Raw genomic sequence first — 24837 nt, 5'->3', positions numbered from 1 at the left:
GCCCCAAAACTCTTAATTTGATATTATAGAATAAAAATTCTTTATATAGGGATAGGTTAGAAAAGTCTTAGGATATCCCCGCAGGGTTTGAGCACCGTGCTGAATGAAAAGTAGTTGAATATTGGAGACATCAACCTTTTCATTGCAATACCTTTATTTTTTGTGTAACAATGAGTTGCGCCTGTTTTTAGCAAAGGCATATTTTATATATAGTTTAGCTGCAGTTTTACTGTTATCAACAACTTTAGTTATGACGCGTTTTGGGCAGATATTCGATATTATTACCACTCTAAAAGGCTATCCACGAACAAGAGCAAGTAATTCTAAACACCTTCCAGCAATTATCCATATTATTTTTCAGTGAATTGTACTAGGTTTATGTTTAATGTTTGGTATATCAACAAAAAAGTTAGGTTTCACCATGGTTTTATATGAAAAAAACTTTGAAATGTAAATTATTTTTTGATGCAATATCATCAAATGCTTTGTTGAGTTCTAAGAACAAATATAACACGTCAGAAAAGCATCAAATGTTGTAAAGTACAAAAGTACATAATTAAACTGTTTACAATATTACAAGTTACCAACCCTTTTCTAAATATATTTACATTTTTAATCAAAATAATATACTTTTGTGTCAAGGCTTTTAAACAACAGTTTAAACTCATCAAAAATTTGATGATATTGCACCAAAGAATGCTTAACATTTCAAAGTGTTTTTTTCATATAACACTTTTAGTCGATAAACCAAATATCAAACATAAACCTAGTAAATTCACTAAAAAAAATGCTATGGATCAATGCTGGAAGGTGTTTAGAATTACTTGCTCTTGTTCGTGGATAGTCCCCTTTTAGGGTTTGAGGAATTTCCTATGGATCACTTGCGATTTAAGGGGTTTTGCAAGGATTCTGCATAACAACAATTGCAAATTTTTCCAATGCTATGTTTTGTATTTTCTTAACAGAAAAACTTATTTTTAGAATTGAAAAAATATTGTAGTCGAATTTATATTTTATTATAAATAATAGTAAGTTTGGAAACAACAGGGCAGCATTAAAAATATTATCTATACCGATATTTGACGTATGTACCTACTTCCCCTAATTGTATACTAGCTGCGCTACTCGTGATTTATAAATCCTTTTTCTAAAATAATGATATAATGACAACAATACCATGTAATTAAAAAGCAATAAAACCACGGTTAAACAGAATAGTAAATCAATGTATGCTATTAGATTTTTGGAGAATAAAGGGTTGTATATTAAGGCTGGCTACTCCCCCCCCCCCTTTAAATATTTTAAACAGATACATGACCTAATCCTAAGTCTCAGAGAGAGAGAGAGGGGACATTGGGCTGTTTATTTCTCTAGTCCCCAAAGTTTTTAAATCAAGTTTTCTTGTTTGTTGGTATCACAACTTTGGGAATTTTAGTGTATTTTGATTGGTTGATGATTCATTAAGTTAAATATTCAAACGTATAACCACTTATCAAAAGAAGGTATAATTTTGTGTATCATCATTGGGGATGTACATTGATTTATCAGCCATGGTCTTATCCCTTTAGAACCCTGCCTAAGTCCTATGACAAAATAATCAAGAATTGAAAAATCGTTCAAACCGGAAAAAAGACTTTTATGTGTTTTCTTTCCACGAGAACTGAAAAGTTTTCTGAAAAACAAATAAGAAAAAATGGATAAGGATATTTTTTTGGATAATATTTACTGTATACCAAAGCTGACTTAACTGGCGGAAATGTTCTTAGCAAAATAGTTTCCATTACCTCTTCTGGTTGATTTAAAAAAAATAAAATTTAAGTATTTAGTAGTTCTTTAATTTTGTCTTAATTTTGTCCTTTTAGTGATTAATTATCTGGTTTTCAATTTTGTGCTTAAGTAGTTATTTTTGTTAATGATATAGTAAAACTACTCCAAAATTCAGATAAATTGAAGTATACCCCCAATTATGATAAATCAAACAATTAATGGTTGAAATGTTTGAACACTGCCAGTTTGAACCAATCAAACAAGATTTAATTGAAGTACCTAAGGTTTTTAAGCCAACGAATGAGATGGCGTGATATTATTGAATTATTGATAATCTAATGTCCAAGCCCTTCCTGGCAAACCTATACATCACTACAACCGTCATCAACACTTTTATTTGCTGTATAATACTTTGTTCTTCTTTGAAATAAGATTGTTGGTTTGTTATAACTGAGCTACTTAGGAACACGTTTGTTCTTGTCTAACATAAACATAACGATTGGCAGGTATAATAATCTAATGGATTTATTATTACTTGGTTCTTACACCAGATTATTATTTACTCCAATAAACCCCATATACTGTTTTTTTCCTCTTACTGGATGAACGAACTAACTAATAAATGACAGGGGGAACAGCAACTTGAATTGATGACAATTTTTTACCCTGTCATAACATCCACGTATATTCTATATCAGTATTATACTACGGTAGTATTGTTTTTATGAATGTATAAAAAGAATAAATTAAAATGAAATCATTATTAATCATTTTAAGGAAAATGTAGTAACAAATACGTACATTGTGTGTTTTCTGTACAAAAAATACAATTTTATGTTTTTAATAACTTTTTAACATAGCTACTTTATAACTAACTAGCGGCTACGCACTCTAGGGGCACTTGAGGAGGGGTGAAATGCATCCTAAAATACAATTTATATATAAGATTTTTAAAAAAAAATTCTAGGGGCGATTTCTCTTTGAGGGTGGTGGTACCCTCCCCCAAAATAGTTATAAACCTTCCCGGGACTTAAGAGAAGCTACCCTGTTAAGGAGAACCCGATCGGTTCAGTGGTTAGCCAGATCCTTCGGTACAGACAAACATACTTTTACTTATTATAAGGATATTAGCTGGTATAAAACAATGGCCGATAAATTAATGTACATCCTCAATGATGACAAGCAAAATTACCATTCTTGTAGATTACTTTTAGTTGTTAAAACGTTTGGACACTCAACTTAATGAACCAACAAATTAAAACTAATAAAAAGTCCCCAAAGTTGTTAAGCCAACAAATAAGTAAACATAATTAGAATACTACAGTCAATCAAGCTTAGTAACAACAATACGAACGGACAACCCCTAGTTATAGAGTAGCTTCGCTCCTTAAACTTCATACGTGACTGCGTTGAAAAAAAATTAAAAATATTGATTTAAGCCTTTTTCAAAATGTGCCTTTTCATCACTTACATATAGAAATAAAAAGATAGATAAATTGGCCATTTATTCTGCATTAGTTATACTCAGCAAAAAATGCTTGTTTAAATCTTATACGTAAAATAGTAGGATGTATGTATGTACTTGATGACTTCAAGATCTCGAAAACTTCAGGTCATGGGGTAATGAAGCTTTAAAGTGTTTCAAGTAGGTTTTACTCTATAATTTAAATAAAAAAAATTAAGGATTCTATATAATTTATTATCCCCTTATTAATGTTTATTTTCAATTGTTTTGTATAATACTTGACCTTCGGGGGGCATTACGCACTCTTTTTCCAAGCGCAGCTACTATATTAATTGTCTGCTTTGAAATTGAAGTTAAAAGGAACTTTAGATAGATACCAATAACAATCCAAATTAATTACCCCAATAGGCCCTAATTTTTAACCTCTTAGGTGCTAAATCTAGCTGGTTTTCAAGTTTCAAAACGTCGTTTACTGCCGAGCCCTGTTTCTAAGATCTCCTTAAAAGTAATATGATTTCTTGACTGTAGCTTAAGATCTCGCCAACCACTGATATGGTTCTCCTTTACAGTAAAGCTTATTACATGTCTCCAACCTTCAAAAGAAAATCGCCCAAAGAAAAAAAAATACCCCCCCTCCCCCTCAAACAAATGAGAAGTCCACTTAAAGAAACACCCTCTCCCTCCTCCCATTTTAATCAAGTGCCCCTTGAGGCCGGTAATACATATTTTGGATAGAATGTTTAAAATATCGTTATCCTTGTTTCCTTACTATGCATTTTATTTTTACATTCATAGCATTTTTAATGGTATGCTATCATTGTCGCATATTTTCACATCTGCTAAGTGTTAACTGTTAATCCTTATATTTAAATAACAGGATCCCTATGTGTCTGTCTGTACCGAAGTATCTCGCTAACTGCTTAACCGATATGTTTCTCCTTTACAGTATAGTCTATAGGTCACGGAGAGGTTTCTAGAGCTGGATCTTTAAATCATTTTAATGGTGCGCCAAATCGGGGTGCGCCGAATTTCAGCCAATCACAGCGCGGCATTTCGTAAAATGCTGTGCTCTCATTGGTGGAAAGTTGGCTCACCCCGATTTGGCGCACCATTGAAATAATTTAAAGATCCAGCTTAGGTTTTTTTGGCGCTGTAATGGCTTAGCCACTAGCACTCAGAATAAGACACAAAAGCAAATGTTAGAGGACCTATGTATGTAAAATTATGAGTGAAGCAAAATATAATTTGTAGTTCTGATGATTTGATAATGTGATATTTTGCGGAAATGATGGCTAAACTTTACATACATCTATTTATGTTTATGTATCAAATATATCCTGTTTTCATTATTTAATATTTTAGAACGATATTATATCACATTAATTTTACATTTTTACAATTTAAAAAGCACAGGTAAGTTCTTTAATAGCGCAGCAATTTGATAGGTTATTTTACGTTAGGTTAGGTGATTGCCCCGCAGGGTTAGAGCTCCCCGAATGGGCTAGAGATAGAAAGGCTAATGTTAAAATACTACGAAACGCCCTTTAAGAGGCGTTGTCACGAAAGGGACTATACCCAATTATTGTAGTACATAATTAGTGACAAAAAATTACCCCCGATTAATTTTCTTTTCAAAATTAAAATCAAAAGTTGAGAGTCACCCCTCCTTGCATAAGGTGGTTCAGAGGCCTCTAGAGGCGTAGCCACTAGTAAATGATAAATTGATAATAAGATAAAAAATTGAATTACTCGTACCTTTATTACATGAGCGGAAATAGAGATTTGTTTTGTTAAGCGAGATTTAATGAATGGAATGTTTTTAAATGTTTTATTTTATTTTAGCAATATATTTGCAGCTGTGGATAGATAAATGAATATTTTTAAAAAGAGAGTTTTCCACTAGATATGTTTAGATTTAGATATAATAAAGTAACAGGATCTCGGTGTGTGTCTGTACCTCTCTAACCACTTAGCCGATATGGTTCTCCTTTACAGGATAGGTCCTAGGAATGTTTATACCTATTTTGTTGGAGAGTACCACCAATATCCCCAAGAGAAATCGCCCCTAGAAATCTCCCTCTCCCCCTTTTACTTTTTTACCTTTCCCCTAAAACTTAAATTTTAAAGTTAAAACAAGGACATAGGCAATAATAAAGAAAAAGAATAATAAGCAAATTAAAGATAGATGATAAAAATAGATTTTAAAAATTAAAAGTTTGATTAAGAATAGATGTAGATAAAGACAAAAAGAGAAAAAGCAGTTTGTTTTAGATATAAAATGTGAGTTTTTGTATTAGAAAAATGCCTAAAATTCCTATCGACAAAAACAAAAGCTATTCATGCGAAAACTGAAAACAAGAATTTTAAGATTTATTCTAAAAGTAGAATCTTTTTTTGATTTTTCTAACTATATATGTATGTACTGTAGTAAAGGGCAAATAACTATAATAATGGATATAGAATACTTAAATATACTGACAGGGAAAAATTTGTCGTCAAAATAGGTTGCAAATATGAGCCTCATTTATTGGTCAGTTAGTTCATCCAGTAGTAAGGGAGGGGATTTGGTAAGTATGGTGCATGTGGGGGTTAACGTTAATTTAGCCAGCAGCAAGTATTACTTTATTAGAGTTCATGAAAATCTGGTGCAACATCCAAGTAATAGTATATCGATTCCTATCATTTCTTTTTCTGTATGAAATATTTCTTTAAATATCTAGGTACTTAAAAGAAAATTATACATTTTATGACACAATAATTGAAAGAAGTAAAGGAAAAGTAAATTCTGTTCATTTTTTATATGTTCGATCATATATTTGGCCATAAATCTGTCAAAAAGGGTTTAAAAATTGACTTTTTCAAATACTGAAACAGTTTCTTTGAAAGCCCAAGTAATTAGATTTGAAATATGAAGAAGATTTTAGGTAGAAATAGGTCGTTTTTAAGCATATATGACAGATACATGGTCAAACATATAAAAAAACTAATGAAATAAATTGTCTTTATTTTATGATGCCTAGATGAATTGAATTAGAAATTAACCTCCATCTATCTCATCTTACATATCTTTTAATCTTATAGATCACTTAAACTACAACCTCCCTCCCAATTAAAGAAAATTTTTTGTACATAATTATGAGAAACAATAACCTATAATCTTTAATAATACTCACATTCCTATATCACTTCTAAATAATGTATCCATATAAGGATGAATACATTTATCTACCAATGATCTATCTTGGTAACCCTGAAGTTTATGTCTCTATAAAAGTTACTTTATGAAGTGACTAGCGGCTACGCCCCTAGAGTGCCCCCCCCCCCATTTTTAATTTTAGTTAAAAAAATAAAATAAAAAATTTTTTTTAGAGGGGGGGGGGGTATTTTTCATTTTTTGGGGGGGGGGGTTGGGGGTGTCCCACCCCTCAAGAAAATAGTTATAAACCTTCCCGGGACCTATAAGAAGCTACCCTGTTAAGGAGAACCCGATCGGTTTAGCGGTTAGCGAGATCCTTCGGTACAAACAAACACACAGACACACAGCCTGTTACTTTAGTATAAGGATTATTTGTTTATGATCTTAAAATGCATCTCGGATGGCAAAAGGGTGGATATTTGAAAATACATAATGTAAATGTTGATAATAGTTATTTATCGCATTGTATTTTAGACAGCTTTCCGCGGATAGTAAAGGAAAATTTATAAAATTAATTTAAATCCATAGTCTGTAATACGATGCTATGCCTGAATTTTCAGTATAACTCAGAATCGGTTCTAATCCAGCGTATGTTAATTAGCTTCGAAGCCATACTGGAAAAAAACATTAGACCAATTTAATTATTTGTTAAAAAATCCATGATCAAAGTTTTTTTCAACTATTAAAATCTTCCTTATCATCTTCAGAAGAGATTATTTCTTGTGTGGCTTTTTAATTTGAATTTAACTTTACTATTTTAGGACAAGAAGAAGATGGACAGGAAAGTAAGCTCTCCCTCAGTCATCAGAAATATTAATATTAGTCAGGTACAACATTTTAACCAGTATTCTATAAAGCTTATTGTAAATCACTCTTCATAATGGATGTAGAATATACGTGGATATTATGACACAGGGAAAATTGTTGCCAATTTAGCTTGCTAACATGGAACTCATGTATTGGTCAGTTCGTTAATGGTGGGAAGGAGATGAAGTAAAGTGGGTATAAGGAGGGAATCGTTATTAAAGCCTGTTGCGTGTTTCACTTTATTAAAGAACATGAAAATCTGGTGTAAGATCCAATTAATAAATTATCCATTCTCTTCATTGGTTCTTGAGCTGATCTCTATTCGGTTCTCAGCACATTTTCTGTGAGAACTGGAATAAGGCCATGAGGCATGCTCAGTAGGTTAATTCAACGATTATATACTCACCCTCTCTTTCTCACACATGTTAAAAAATGGTAAAATCATAATTATAAGAATATTTTATTTCAGATAAGTACCCTACCCTCACCGAGTGCACGCGCCTTGCGTCCCGTGCGCAGTGCTGAGAATCTAGTCCCAACCAATCACAAGGCAGCTGCTGTACTGATCAGCTGTTTGTCTCCGCAGAGCAACCAATCAGAGACGAGTAATGGCGAGAGTGGTCTCGTGATAGGGGATAGAACCAGCAAGGAGTCGGATGAGCTTGGTCCCCTTGAGCTTGTGGCGTCGGCACTGGAAAGGTAAATATACACGTGTGAGTTTTGTGAGTGATTGAGCTTAAAAAGTTTCATTAGATAAAGAAAACAAGGATGACAACATTCATAAAAGCGAAGCTCTGAAACGGTAGGACAAACGAACTTTTAGAGTGTCAGAACTGAATAATCAGAATATAAATGAATAAGAGTCGAAAAAAAATTGTAAGTAAATTTGTTGAAAAACTGCTCAAATACAGGATAATTTTTAAGGACATACTTACTTTTTAAGGACCTGATTATAGAGACGCTTCGATTATTTCATTTTACTTTGTTTTCCTAGGAATCAGTATTCCAAAAATAAGATCAATCAGATAATCAAATCACATAAGAATTTATAGAAATCACCACGCAAAGTTTGAAATCCATAGGATAATTTTAACATGCCTAAATTAACGAAAAATGTCTTCCTTTCCGGATGGACGGACTGATTGACCCTAACTATAGAAAAAGCTACGCTTTTAAAAAGAATATTAAAAAGACGCCATTTTGTTTCTTTAGACATGGAAGTCCCAAGTCCCACAACCGGAGTAGTTCCCATGATTCATATTTTGAACGCAAGATGTCAGTGCAATTCCAACTGGAAAATTCCGAGCTTCACACTTCCAACCTGGATATATCAGAAATACAGGTATTTATATCTTCAAACCTATTATATCCATGATCTAGGTAGGAAGGAGACATTGGGCTGTTTATTACACTAGTCCCTAAAGTTTATAATTTCGTTTTCTTGTTTGTTAGCTTAACAGCTTTAGGGACTTTTATTTAATTTTGATTGGTTGGTTCATTAAGTTGAGTGTCCAAAACTCTCAACCACTAATTTTAGTCTACAGAGGGGGTAATTTGTGTATCATCATTGGGGATGTACATCAATTTATTGGTCATTATCTTATCCCTTTAGATCCCTGTCCAAGATTCCTATGATAACACAAATTGATGATTTCAATGTCATAACCAATGATTTATTAATAGCGCCTGTTATTAAGGTCAACTTTGAGCATGAGGATCATGAGATGAAGATCTTGAGTGAGGACGAGACAATGATCTCCACAAGTGTGGGCAGTGAGATGAGTCTCAGGTCACCGCTGGAAGAACTGCCACGACCTAACCCCCGCGGCAATAGCCCCATGAGGTAAGAATCATTGTGTTCATTTGCAACGAATAGTCATGATCGTTAATTTAAAATACTTTCTAGAAATATTTAAACAAAATATAGGTAGGTATTAATTTACTTTTTCTGTCAATTCAATTCTAGGTATTTCCGCTGATATTAAAATAAAAAATAGAATATTAATTCTAGTTTTGTTAGCCCCGATGGACCGATTTTTATTTCATTATTTGTAGAAAACTGTCTATAATACGACACGATACGATACATGGTTTTACAGTATGGCTTGGAACCTGTCATAATCCAGCAGATATTAATCAGTTTCGAAGCCATACTGGAAAATGCTTTCTCATGCGCAATTTGTATGGCCCCTAAGGACCTCTAAAACTGTGGTCTCCAAACATTTTGCCAGTTTGTGTGTGTAACACTATTTATTGTTTTAGGTACAGAGGGGGAGAAGCTATAAGGGGAGGAGGATCTCCAACCAAAACCAGAAGACTGAGCTTTAAGGTATTGTATAGTAGTTAGATACTCGTTTTATAGAAAACAAGCGTATGCCCCCTAGCCTCTAGGGGGCATAAAACTAGCCTAAAAGCATCCCAAGGCTTAAATCTAAAAATAAAATGGCATAAAACCATCCTGGGACATATTTGAAGCTTTTTATAAAAAGAAGAAATAAAATTATTAAAATTTTTAAATTTGAATTTAGAATTGACAGGAAATTTAATTTTAAATTTGATTTCAATTTAGGAAAAGTTCCGAAAATTCACCTCGCCTACAATGGGCCGCAAAAATGGCGGCACTACAAACGGCGGTGACGTATCCCCGGTTACGGCGGTGTCAAGCAACAGCGGCGACCAAAGCTCAACATATCTGGACGTAAACAGCGGCGGTATAACTGAGGAAAAATCGTTAAAAGAGCTTCTAGTGACGGCCCTCAGCCCAGAAAGCCTACGGCGGAAATCTGTAGATAAGCCGCAAAACGGCGGAGGTTCTGCGGCCAATGGCGGTTCCAACGGTGAACGAACCACTAGTCTTGTACGTGGTGGCGTGGTTGGGGCACGGGTTACCGGTAAAACATCGCCGCTCAAAAAGAAAACAGAAGCGCGAAGCTCGCCGCAAGCTGAAAACTCTGCTCCTGTTAAAAGGTAAAATATACGTTGGATTTGAACCGAATCTCAGCCATATTGAAAATCATGTATAGCATCGTATAAAAGAAATTTCTACGCATATTAAAATAAAAATCATAAAATTAATACCAATTTTTAGCCAGAGCCTTCGGCTTAAACCCTAAGTTTTCCATTTGAAAATTTATTTGATTAAAATCAGTTACATAACTGTGATATTCAAAATCTTTTGGTTTAAATCAAAATTGAATGGCTATTGCCAATCTTTTTTATCCAATCCTATTCTGTAGACAAAAATTATAAATAAAAGAATTATTAAAAGGATTTTAGTGTTCTTGGATATAAGCATAAATTCATAGTAGGTAGCTATTATTTTAGAAACTAAAATAAAATAAAAATTTTATTTGTTGGCTTAACAATTTTAGGAACTTTTATAGAATTTTGATTGTTTGGTTCATTAAGTTGAGTGTCCAAACGTTTCGATCTATATTTGTAATGAACAGAAGGGGTAATTTTGTGTATCCTCAATGGCGATGTACATCAGTTTATCGGCCATTGTCCTATCCCTTTAGATCCCTAATAAGATTGTATTAAAGTTTTTACGGCATTAAATAAACACTTTTAGTTGCAATATTTTAAATTATTCAGGGAAACAGTATAAGTAAAATTAATCTACAGCCCTTTCTTTCTCCCAAGACTAAGCTATCAAAATAAATTCATTATTATTTGGATCCTACCTCAGATTATCATGTACTTTATCAAAGTGAAACTTGTAGCTGACTAAAATAATGATCCCCCCATCTTCCGTCTGAACTTCATCCTTTCCTCCTACTGGATTAACGAACTGACCAATAATTGATGTCCACGTTAGCAACCTAAATTGACGACAATTTTTCCCCTGTCAAATCAAAATATCCATATTTATTCTACATCCATTGCTAATAAAGAAAAAGATTTAGAGGAGATATTTAATTTGTCATTCATTGTCCTATCCCTGTTTCCCCGAAGCTATTGCATCCAGGGAGGGAGGGGACATTGGGTTGTTTATTACACTTGTCCCCAAAGTTTTATAATAACGTTTTCTTATTCATTGGCTTAATAACCTTGGGGACTTTTGCTTGGTTGGTTCATTAACTTGAGTGTCCAAATGTTTCAATTACTGATTGTAATCTACAGAAGGGGTAATTTTGTGTATAATCTTTGTGTTGTACATCAATTTATCGGCCATTGTCTTATCCATGTAACCCTGAAGGTATTGCATCTGATTTCTGAATAAAGTATTGCCAAAAACTCAGTCTCATTTCTTTTCAATAAAAAGAGAACAGGGCTAAATATATAATATTAATTTCAACCCAAATTCAGCCATAAACACTTATATTAATACCTTATAGTACAATGAATTTCACCAGTTGTTTTGACAGAGTTAAGACTCGAACCCATCAACTCTTGTACCAACTAGCACACATGGCTCATTTTTAACAGAAAGAGAGGAGACTTATGGCAGTTTTTTTGACACTAGTCACCACAGTTGGCTTAACAACTTTGGGGGCTTTCATTGAATTTTGATTGGTTGGTTCATGACATCGAGTGTCCAAACGTTTTAACCGTAAATTGTGATATACAGACGGAGTAATTTTGTGTATCATAATTGGGAATGTACATCAATTTATCGGCCGTTGTCTTATACCTTTAGATTCATTCATTTTTACGCGGGAATATTAATCCCTGAAAATAAAAATCTGTTAATGATTAAGCAGATAACGAAACAAAAGGCGTTTTTCAATTCATTAATGAGGGATAGATAGATACACAATAGATATTTTTAAGGTTGCAAAATAAGGAGGCAAGACTTTAACTCATTTAACCCCCCTCAAAATTAAAAGCTTAGACGTCCCTGTAAGCCTAATTGAAAAAAAAATAATCTTGACTAATAATAAACTGCCATTCATAAGTACATTGAAAAAATTGTCATCAATTTAGCTTGCTTAGTTCGTTCATCCAATTAGAGGGGAGGGGATGGGGTAAAGGGGGCGGACGGGGGGAAACTATATTTTAGCCAGCTGCGAGCATCACTTTATCAGAGTATTTAAAAATATGGTGCGATATCCAAGTAATAATATATCAATTATTTTCATTAAACCTGATATCTATTTGAACTATTTGAAAATAATCTTTCAGCTCCCATTCCAAAAGGAATGACTTAAAAGTTTATAATAATTAAAGTTAAGTATCAGATTAAAAAACGTTTTGAATTATCATTTCATAAATTTTGAACCCAATCTAAAATCAATCTGTGGGCAGAGTTGCATATAACTTCTGTCACCTCTATTCTTTTAATTTAATGACAAATCTAACAAATTTTAGGACCAAGCTTGAACGTGATTCAGTTCCTTACGCCGGGAACAAATCCAACAACCAACAAACCACCAGAAGCACAAAAGATGTCATTGCGTCGGTGGTTGATATGGCCAACGAGCAGCACATTGATCTGAACGACCCCTCCATGATGATCAGCTTCTCGCCGTCTATCAAGTTCATCGACGCCTCCAGCTCGTATGAAATAGTGTCTGACAATGAGGCTTCTGATATCTCCGAGCATGATAAAAAGGTTGATGCTTCCGTTATTGAGAATCATACCACTACCAACGAAAATCACAAAAAATCCGCCAGTTCAGATTTTACAAAATCCGCGAATGCGGTTGCTGAAAAATCAGTGATTGTTCATAAAGTGGCTGTTGAAAATATAGCAGCTTATAGTGATGATAAAGCAGCCAATGATAAAACGGCTGATAATAATCTTGTAGCGGCTAAAGTGATTGATACAAGTGAAGAGATATCTCAAGTGAACGATGATAAAAATGTACAGAAGAGCAATGACATTTCTAGGTGAGTTTTTTTTCGTGTTTTTTAACAATTCATGACACATTGAATATATAAGTAAAATACTCTAACGAAAAAGCACAAAGTCATGGAAGGGTTAAAACAATGGACTGTAAATTACACTGGTACCCAAAGTTTTATAACCACATTATCTTATTAGCTGGCTTAAAAACTTTGTGTACTTTTATTGAATTTTGATTGGTTGATTCCTAACTGGCAATCTATGAATTCTAATCAACAGAAACTAGAAAGGGTAATTTTGTTTATCGATATTGAGGATTTATTGTACTTTGTCCTATCCGTTAAAATCCCTGTGTAAAAGCACACATACTTCAACGGAAAAAACGACAAGGAGCTTAAGTCTTGAAAAAGAATCTTGATTAAATCAATGCCTACCTTTCAAAAAAATAAATGGTTAAATACATTGCCAAATTGTTCCAAAATATGCTATATTTTGATAATGAATGTAGAATATAAGTGGATATTATAACAGGAGAATAATTGTCGTCAGTTAGCTTGCTGTTTCCAATGTCATTTGTTGGTCAGTTTGTTTAACCAGTAGGAGAGAAGGGGATGGAGTAAAGGGAGGGGTGATCGTTATTTTAGCCCGCTACTATTTTCTTATTTAGAGAACAATAATATTTGGTGTAATAATATCCAAGTAATACCTATATCCATTATTTTGATAAAAAAAAAATTATTTGACAATCTGGCCTTTTAACTTGCTCAAAATTTGTCTGTAAATCTCAACTGGCAATAAAAAAATAATTAAAATTTCTATTATTTTCCCATAACTACATCCATGAACAATATATATTGTGTTGCTCTTTCGAAAAGTCAATGTTAAAAATTATTTTGATGGTTTGTCATCAAAAATATTTGCACATTTTTCTTCTTTTGTCGATTTTCGTTAGCTGGATATTTGATACCAATTGAAGAATTCATAAGGGCCATGCCAAGCTTTTATGATGAACTATTACACAAGGTTATCAGAAAACTTATCCTTTCTTACACATTATATTAAAATCTCTAATCTCTGAATTTTAACGTTATGCAACTCCCATTTAAGCTTCAAATCAAAGTTGTTTTTGGTTATTTAATACCTATTTAAGTAACTAAAAACATTAAGCTTCCAAATTTCACTTGCAAGAAAAAGATTATACTGAGGAAGGCTATGGGGGAAGCCACCTGTAAATTATAAAAACCTTGCATGTATTATTTTCCCCGCGTCTGAGCGAATCAAAGCGGTATCTTTATTCCAAGAACTTCAATAATTGAAGCTCGCACATTTGGGGTGTTTTTGAAAGTAGACAAAATTTAACTTTTTCATTAAATTAAAAATGTGTTGTACGATGATTAATTGATGTACATTTCCAATGATGTTACATAAAATTACCCCTTTAGTTGATTACAAATAATAGTTAAATCGTTTCGACACTAAACTAAATGAATCAACCAAATAAAATTCAATAAAAGTCCCCAATGTTGTTAAGCCAACCAATAATAAAACTTTAGGGAACAATGTAATTAACAGTCCAATGTCTCCTCCCTTCCTGGTTGTATCAGTGAGTCCAAACCTTGTAAGTAAAAGCTGTTGTCCCTGATTTTGAAAAGACTACAAATTGATTAGCTTTATGTAATTTACCTTAGTATATTAGCCCCCATGGATTTTAAAGCATTCAAACAACAATATTCAAAAGCTAAAGCAGCTAAAGAATTGTCATTTTATTACCTATGATGGCATTTTCAGTAAATATACGGTGAGATATTGCTTAAAAATAAATTTTTTTTATTCTTAAAATTAATATAATAGTTTTAATCTTATGATTGTACATTTCTATATTCGTAGAAAACTGGATATAATACGATGCTAGACATAGTTTTTTCGTATGGATGAGAACCGGTTCCTATCCACCGGATTCGAATGAATACGAGAAAAAATCTTATGCTTATTTTTGTTCAAAGTTTCTTGCAAAAATACTAAAATTTCATACCTAAATTGCAAGTAAAAATTGGCAGTCAGCTAAAAGGCTTAAATTGCTGAAATATGGTAGCCTTATATTTTAGGCAATTTTCTTTCGATATATTTTTAGATATGCAGTAGGATGTGTGTTCAGGGTAGCTTTTCATAGGTCCGGGAAGGTTTATAACTACCAAGAGAAATCGCCCCCAGAAAAAAAATTAACCTCCCCCCCCCTAAAAATATATATATATATATGTTATATATATGCTATGTTGCTAAAAGTACAAATCATAAAAAGTTTATGAAAAGATTTATCATATTTTACTACAAGCTATAAGTGTAACTTATACTTTAGAAGATTTACTTAAAAGCTAAAAAGTAAAAAGTTTTCAACATAACTTTTTCAGCTAAAACATATTTTAAAAATTTTTTGTTTGTTTTTTGAAATTTACTAGCAGCTGCGTTCATAGCACATACGGGCCCTGTTTTAGCCTAAAACAATCTCGGGGCCTTTTCGAAGTTTCCATAAGATGAAATGAAAGTAGTTATTGAAATCTTAAGCTACAAACAAACAAAAAACTTACTACTTTATGTTATAGGATTATTCATATACCCCATCTCTATTTATCAACTTTTAATGATTAATCGTGATAAAAAAAAACCTATCCTTTTGATAGTCCGAACTAGAAGTTGACTAGTTTTACAGTCAAAATTAACTATTTTCCTAATATAGTAAAATGCCCTCTCCCCCCTTACCTCTCAAAAATTAGAATATTATGGAATCCTTATTGCGACAAATCGCATAACACGGAAGGATACATGATTAAAGAACCTATCCTAACTTTTGTGATTTTTTAACCCATTCGATACGAGCTCCTAAAGTTCAAAGTTTAGATTCAATGGGGTTCAACAAAATGGATTTTGTAAATAATTACTCATCAGAATTTAAAAAGTAAGGTGTCAAATGAAAGATCTTAATACTTTTGTTCATAATTGCAATTTTCTTCTTTTTTGTTGCCTTTTAGTACCTTAAAATCAACTTAATTTTTTAAAAACTTAAATTGATTTAAAAATAAGAGGTCTACAAAAAAACGATTGCATATCTAAATTCTATGGATCATTTTACATCTACTACTTACTAAAAACACAGACTAGCTATAAAAAATCACAACAGTTAGGACACCTTCTTTGGATAAAATGTTCGTAGCGGTTTTAAAAAGAAGCATAGATCCTTTATAGTATTTGCATTTTTAAAGCCAGTTTCAAGTTAATAGCATAGAAAACATAGATAAGCTAAAGAGATGGTCTTAAAACCAATAAAAAAATAGATCCCTAATAAAATCGTATTGATACTATATCCATAGCTGATTTATATAATTAGCAACTTTTACATAGACTTTAGGGTCTTTGCGTGTATTTATTATGTAAAACAAATAGGCTAAAACCACCCATAGATATATAAAAAGTTTCCGTATAAACATTTTCTTATTCGTTGGTATAACAACATAGGGGACAAATATTGAATTTTGATTGTTTGTTTTTTCATTAAGTTAAGTGTCCAATCTTGTCAACCACTAATTGTAATCAACAGAAGGGGTAATTTTGTGAATCATTATTGGGGATATACATCAATTTATCGTCCATTGTTTTATCCATTTAGATTCCTGTCATATTTGGTAATTTATGATTGCTAATTTTGTGATATTTTGTTAGGGATCTTGTATAAAGGTGTGGCAAACAAGATTTCTTTTTTTGCAAACCTACAATACAGTCAGATGAAATTGATTGCCCATTTGTTCCCTAATTTCCGAAGTTGTACAGCAGATAACCCAAATATTGCAGCTACTCCGGTCAAAGGGTAAAGCGATATTATGTATAAATTTTAATTTTCAAATTTTTTTTTTTGAGGTTTGAAGCTTTTTTAGCTAGTAGGAAATATTGATATAGCATAAGGGTGCTATGTACACAATCGGAAACTAGAATTCAGCTGGCCTTTAATACATTTTCTACCAGGGGCGTTGGGGATAACTGCTGACTTATTTTAATCATTGTTTAATATTGTTACAGTTTTGTAATTCTTATTATGAAGTAACAGGATTTCTGTGTGTCTCTCTGTTTGTACTGAAGGATCTAGGTAACCGCTGAACCGATACGGTTCTCCTTTACAGTGTAACAACATAGATTGAAAAGAAAACATTTAACTTTCCGCTTGAGGCCTTTAGGGGCGTAGCCGCTAGTTATAGATTCAATACATAAATAATTGACTTTTTAGCCAGGGATCCAAAGGGATAAAACAATGGCAGATAAATTGATGTATATCCCAAATAATGATACATCAATTTAACCCTTTTGTAGATTACAATTAGTGGTTTACACTTTTGGACACTCAAATTTATGATTAGCCCACAAAGTTGTTGAGCTAACGAATAAGAAAACGTTGTGATATAGGTTTTACACATTCTAAATTATTACAATTTAAAAAAAATTCCCTATCCATTTTCTACGTGAGTAATATAATGTTTTTAGATTTATTAATTGTCAGATTTACATTTCAGGATTCTTTATAATAATTTTAATACCTCTAAACAAGTTGGTAATATTTTTAAACGATGTATTTTGTAGTTTTAGAGATAGGTACCTTTTAGATAAATAAACTTAATCTATCATATCAGTATGATTAATTTGGGCATACTCAAATTTAAGAATTGATTATAGATTATAGACATTGTGTCTAATCGTCCTAGAAATCGTCATTGCAAAATGTCAAGGTAATATAAAAGTTATGTGCTAAATCAGAAAATTAAAAATGTCAAATTGCTTTAAAAAACAACATTTTTAAATTAGACATCTTACTTTTGGGTAATATGGGCAGTTAAGCAATATAAAGTAAAATCTCACTGACAGAAAAAAAAAGATTGAATAGATTTTTTTCTTAAATCCTTCTTCCTATGTTTTAAATGTAGTTTTGCTCAGGCTAACCATGGCATAAAAAGCTACATGTCATAAAGGTACTTAAAACAGATATTTAAGCAATTTGCGTAGTTTTTCTGTTGTCTTGGGTTATATAAATCTGTTTCTTTAACCTTATTTTTCAAACACACACAGAACAAGAATATTATTTTCCAAATTTAGAAGAAGCAATCGCATATTTTAATGTACATAAACAAAAATATTTTGCAATTAAAATTGATTCATTTTCTAATATTTTACAGTTCAACATCATGTCAAGAAACACACAAGATAGTAGGGAGGAAGGGGACATTGGGCCTTTTATTACACTAGCCCCAACCAAAGTTTTATAATAAAGTTTTTTTATTCGCTGACCTTACAACTTGTATTGAATCATTATTGGTTGGTTTATCATGTTTGAGTGTCTAAACGTTTCAACCACTAATTGTAATCTAGAGCATTAGTAATGTTGTGTATTTTTAAGTAAATAAAAGAGTAGCTTCGCTCCTGGCACAAGCTCGAATGCATAAAAAGACGTTTAAAAAATAGCTGCCTAATTTATAAAGCTAAATTGTCCCTGAAAAATAGTTCAGGAAAACAGGGATCTAAAGGGATAAGACAATGGCCGATAAATTGATGTACAATGATGTTACACAAGTTTTCCCTTCTGTAGATTATAATTAGTAGTTAAAACGTATGGACACTCAACTAAATAAACCAAACAATCAAAATTCAATAAAAGTCTCAAAGGTTGTTAAGATTACAATTAAGAAAACGTTATTTTAAGACTTTGGGGACTAGTGTAATAAACAGCCCAAGTAAAGTAGTAAGGTTAATTTGTTTGTTGCTCTTCTCTGCAATTTCTCTGTAACTTCTGAACCGATTGAGATCTTCATTATAGTTAAGTTTCACATGAATAAATGGATGGTTTTGGGCCATCATTTGCCCTTCCCTACACCTTTTAATACCTATAGAGCCCCTGGATGATTGGGGCGCCCGCTACTAGTACAATTATATAATGTAATAAGTTGTATAATGTATGTTTGCTCGATTGTCCAGTAAGTTCTCGTTAACGGCTTGACATATCGTTCCATAATTTTCAGGGAAGTTTACACATATATATATATAAACAATATTTTTATGATTTTTCAATTTATTTCATAGAATTGAGTGAAAACGATTTGATTTTGGGAATAACAGAAACTGTTTTCAAAATAATGTATATACACACAAAAAAAACACATTATATGATTTTACTTTTAATCAAGATTAGAAGTTTTAATAATTGTATCAAAAAAAAACCCTACTTTATATTATACTAGCGGATACGCCCCTAGCAACTATGGGCTCTGCATATGAAGAAGTAGAGTGGCTAGAAAAATAGCATAAAACCATCCTAAGACTAAAATCTGAATAATTAGCCTTAAAACACTAAGGGACCTATATGAAGCTTACCTCAAATTATGAACACATTGGTTTAGTAATTATTGATATCTTAAGCTTCAGACAAAAAACCCTTACTACTTTATATAATAGGATTAATTGTTGACAATTTAATTATTAATATTCTCTGCAATTTTCTCATTTTTGCATTGCTTAAACAGATGAAAAATGCACACAAAAATCAGACTTGCAAAATTGATTTATTAAACGTCAGACAAGAGGGAAAAAAGGATTATAAAATGCATTTTTCTTGCATTGTTTTACACAGAACTATCAGCAAATAAAAAAGTTTAAAATTTTTATATTTTTCTTGTTTGCAACTAGAGGAAAAATATATGAAACCATATAAGACATGGATTTTCTTAACGGATTATGAGTGAAACTGTATTGGTTTTTTTGAGTCATACGCGACACGCGTACTTTAAAGGCGGAAATTTTTATGATATTTTTATTTGTTCATAAAAAAACATTTGTTAGGAATCCCAAAAAAAGATTTTATTTCATAATGGTACCCTATTAAAATTTCATGTATTTTACAGAATGCTTACAGTTTTGACTGGGTTTTACTAATAGTTATTTATCGCATCATATTATAGACAGCTTTCCCCGTATATTAAAATGGAAAACTGTTAATAATATTGTGCTTTTCATTTCAAAACTAGTGTTTATTTGATGACTTTTATTTTAATATTCGTAAAAAATTGCCTGTAATACGATGCTATACATGACTTTTCATTTTGACTGAGAACCGGTTCTTATCCAGCGGATATTTATCAGCCCTACTGGAAAATTAATTCTAGACATATGTACAAACATATTTATTTATGATTCACTGCAGCAAAAAGAAAACAAACCTACCTACATATGTATGCTTAAGAGATACGAGTCTTTGTATAAAACTGTTATAGAATTCATTAACATTTAAAAGCGAAATTCTTACAATAATTCTTAATTATTTACTACATACAGAAAACATACATATATAGATGCATTTATTTAATTTTACATATTTTCAAAACTAACAGCTAAATATTGGCTATTTAATACTTATTTCTTTGCTGCCGACATTGCATAAATACCCTATGTGGGTGTTGAGTGTCTGAGTAACACATTGACCATTTATATCAGTATTTATGCATTTAAACTAATTTTTATACAATTTTATGATCATTTATATGATTTGACAATATTAAGTGACGAGTTTTACTGCTTGTTTTTTTATACCTAATAAGATGTTTTTTTGTTACTTTTTTTGGCTATTTTCTTCCACAATTGTTAAATGTAATGGGAAAACATTTTAAAAACCATTTTTCATATTTACTCATCACAGCTTTATGCTTTTTAAAAGGTGATATAAAAAACTTCCCACTAGGTTTTAATCATGTTTTATAATTGGTGATATTTCAAAGCATAAAAAGAACAATATTAATAATACAGTAAAATCAACATGGAGAGAGGGGACATTAAACTATAAATTGCACTGTTGCCCAACCATAATATATTATTTGTTGGCTCAAAAACTTTGGGAATTTTAATGGTTGGTACCAAACTGGTAGTGTTCAAAGTTTTCAACCAATTTTTTATCAAGAGAAGAGGTAATTTTGTTTATTATCTAGCCATTTACAAATATAAAAAGAATATTGCTTATTACGTTTTTGGTAGGTATTTAATTAAGAATTCATAGAAACGTCAAAAGATAAAAATCAAGCCTAAAATCATGCTTGCCATAATTCTATTCTAATGTAAAAGTAACAGGATGTCTGTTTGTGTATTTGAACCGATATGGTTCTCCTTCCATTACAGTAAAGCTTCTCATGGGTCAAAGGAAGGTTTCAACTTTTCTTAGGGGGATAACACCTCCCCACAAGAGAAATCACCCCTATAATAAAGTAAAATAGAGGCAATGGATAACTATACAAATATCTTGGGTTATTGTACAAAAAGGTTCACAGAATTAACTATAGAGTAGTCGCACCACCAAATTATGTAAATTTCTAAAATCACTAAGGGGGAGAATTAGTATATATTCCCATTTACCTATCTCGATATCCCTTGATTGTCCCTGGAGGCAAAATGTTGTCAGAAAACAAGTTCTAATCAGAACAGAACGTTGCCTTTTCTTTTTTTTAATCATTAAACTTCCATATTATATTATATCTGTATACTAAATTACAGGCAGAGGCTGTTTATTACACTAGTCCCCAACGTTTTTTAATAAAATTTTCTTATTCGTTGGATTGACAACTTTGAGGACTTTTATTGAATTTTGATTGGTTGGTCATTAAGTTGAGTGTCCAAATGTTTCAACCAGTAATTGTAATCTACTGAAGAGCTAATATTATGTATTATCATTGGGGATGTACAAAAATTTAATGGCCATTGTCTTATCCATGTATCTAATTTCTTGTTTCTTGCTTACAATGGATTTATTATTACTTGGATATTACACCAGACTATCATGTACTCTAATAAGTGACACTCGCCGCTAGCTAAAATAACAATCCACCCTCTTTACCCCCATCCCCTCCTCTCCTACTGGATGAACGAACTTAACAATAAATAATGTCCGTGTTAGCAACATAAAAAAGACAATCTTTATCCTCTTATAATATCCACGTATATTCTATATCCATTTTGCTTACTAGTCTAAACTACAAATGTAATTTGAATAAAAGGAAATAACTTCCATTAGACTGACGAGATATTTCTGAAAATTATGTCTCATCTCATTTTCTTTTTCATGGACCTAAAGGGATAAGACAATGACCGATAAATTGATGTACATCCCAAATGATAATACACAACATTACACCTACAGTATATTACAATTAGTTTCTGAAACGTTTGGACATTTAACTTAAAGGACCAACCAATTCAAATGCAAGGCCCCAAAGTTGGTAAGTCAATGACTAAGAAAACATTATTATAAAACTTTGGGAACTAGTGTAATAAATATCGACTTAGCATAAAAGAAGTTGTATACTTAATTTTTGTATTTTTATTAGACTTTAAACAATTTTATTTATTTCCAAGTTAAATTTTTAACGATTATACAATGAGAAATACGCTTATATAATCAAATAGTGTGAAAACTAGCTTGATAAAACTTTTTTTTTGGCCATTTCCCCATACTTTTCAAATTTTCCCCTTCAACTAGATTTAAATAAATTTACCCCCAAAAAAAGTTTTATTTATTACGGTTAAAATTTACTTTTCATGAAATAGATTTGCTGTAGTCTATATAGGGAAAAAATACGTTCAATTTGATATATGGCTTTTTAAGAAAGAAGGGGTCTAAAATATCTTTTTGGGAAAATCTTTTAAAACAAGTTTATGCAGAGTAACAAAAAATTGCCTTAAGAGATATAAATTATATAAATTAGTTTTTTTTATTTGAATTCATGGGTAGAAGGACAGATAAATTTAATATAAGCAATGCAATTTTTATATTTTAAATTGTCAAAAAGGAATAATTAGGACTTTTTTTGATTACATAACTTGATTTTCCAACCACTTGAAGAAAAAACATTTTAGCCTTTTACTTTTCTATTAATTTGGTTTACTTAGGATGATAAAGTATTATCTTTGTTAATATAAATTAGGTAGTTTAAAATTTTTTTCTTAAAACTTTTAAGTAACCTAAATTTTTACCTTCCCTAATTTTCTTTTTTCTGTGACTGCAAAAATTTGAATCTGTTATTAAAATATTTGTCTGTCCTGTTCTAATGGTATATTTCCCCCATGGATCTAAAATGATAAGACAATGGCCAATAAATTGATTTATATCCACAATAATGATACACAAAATTACCCCTTCTGTAGATTACAATGGATTGTTGGAACTCAACTTAATTAACCAACCACTCAAAATTCAATAAATTTCCCTATAGTTGTTTAGTCAACGAATAAGATAACGTTGTTATAAAACTTTGGGCACAAGCGTAAATAGGGGTAAATAGTCCATAAAGTTGTTAAGCCAAAGAACAAGAAAATGTTATTTTAATGATTTGGAGACTAATGAAAAAGGCCAATGTCCCCTCCCTCCCCGTTCCCCCTTCCACCTTGATTTGCTCGGATATCAAATGTTATAAGTCAATTAATTTTCATTCGATACAAAAAAAAACGTTGAAAAAATTTTTTTTGTCTAGAAAAATCTTAATTTTTTACTGTGTTAATACATTTAGTTATTTTAATATTTTTCAATAGCCGGTTTTTTCTTTAATTTTTTTGAGTAACTAATAAACTCTTAATCTCATTGTCGAGGGTTTTGGACCAATTTTTTTTATTCCTTATTATATCATAGAGTTGATTTATTGACAAAAAGACATAAACCAATTTTAAAGTAGCTAATTTCTTAAATCACACTACAATCACTACCTTATGCAATTATACCTTATGAAAACAGGGACAATAATTTTCATAAGCAGCGCAACAATAACAAGATAACAATAATGTAATTTCATTAATAATATATTTATGTAGTGTTGTTTCAAGAAAAAGTGTTTTTAATGACTTTTCTATGGCATTGCAGACCAGGAAGGGGACAATGGGCCGGTTATTTCACTAGTTCCCAAAGTCTTATTATAACGTTTTCTTATTTGTCTGATTTACAACTGTAGTGACTTTTATTGAATTTTGATTGGTTCTTTAAGTCTAAACACGTTTCTACCACTAATTGTAATCTACAGAAGGGGAAATTTCGTGTAGTATCAATTTATCAGCCATTGTCTTTTCCCTTTAGATACCTGTGTTTGAACATACATGCGCTATAGAGTGGCTGCGCCAATAAAGTTTTCTAATGTGCCGTTTTTTATAGGCAACCCATTACATATGTCATGATTTTTATCTAATATGTTTATTCAAAACTGCATAATATTTGGTTTAAATTTTTCGTTTTTAAGATTATTATTACTTCAAACAAAAGCTTTTTCATGCCAGTATGGATTCGAAACCGATTAATATCCGGTTTTCAGCCATACTAAAAAATAATTTATTGCCCTGTATATACAGCCAATTTTCCACGATAAAATAGAAACCATAGAATTACTACCAGTTTTGTTAACTCGAGCCTTTAAAAACTGGTTTTAATATTAATATTCGCGGAAGCTGTAATCAATGCGATAAATAAACTGTTCTGGAGAGAAATGCATATTGCACTCGAAGAAAAATTATATTGCCATAAGACAACTGAATTTTAATGTAGAAAACAATTTTGCTTCAAAGGAGGAATACAAAATACAAGACCAATAGCATTTTATGACGTATAGTCAAGGTTATACAATAAATGGTTGAAAAATTAAGTACAATTCTTGTCAGGTATGGCTTCAAATCCGATTAATATCCATTGGATAAGACGAACCGGTCCAGACAATTTTCCATGAATATTAAAATATTGGGAAAGACTAATTTTCCTCCAGATTA

The 24837-nt window shown here is 31.5% G+C and overlaps 1 protein-coding gene across 1 annotated transcript in view; it reads left to right on the top strand.

Moving 5' to 3' along the window:
- The window catches only part of LOC145328395 (uncharacterized), a 310864-nt gene that overhangs the window by 267701 nt on the left and 18326 nt on the right, over positions 1-24837 (top strand). The window contains exons 24-30 of the mRNA XM_080172033.1: positions 7190-7255; positions 7705-7934; positions 8448-8577; positions 8933-9078; positions 9498-9564; positions 9805-10202; positions 12546-13067. Of these exons, the coding sequence (XP_080028159.1) occupies positions 7190-7255; positions 7705-7934; positions 8448-8577; positions 8933-9078; positions 9498-9564; positions 9805-10202; positions 12546-13067 (1559 nt within the window). The remainder of the gene's footprint in view (positions 1-7189; positions 7256-7704; positions 7935-8447; positions 8578-8932; positions 9079-9497; positions 9565-9804; positions 10203-12545; positions 13068-24837) is intronic.

Source organism: Acartia tonsa, chromosome 9, assembly GCF_053477335.1.
Source record: "Acartia tonsa isolate MP-2025a chromosome 9, ASM5347733v1, whole genome shotgun sequence".
Classification (NCBI taxonomy): domain Eukaryota; kingdom Metazoa; phylum Arthropoda; class Copepoda; order Calanoida; family Acartiidae; genus Acartia; species Acartia tonsa.
The sequence above is the reverse complement of the archived record's forward strand: the minus strand, read 5'-3'. Positions and strand labels throughout refer to the sequence as shown.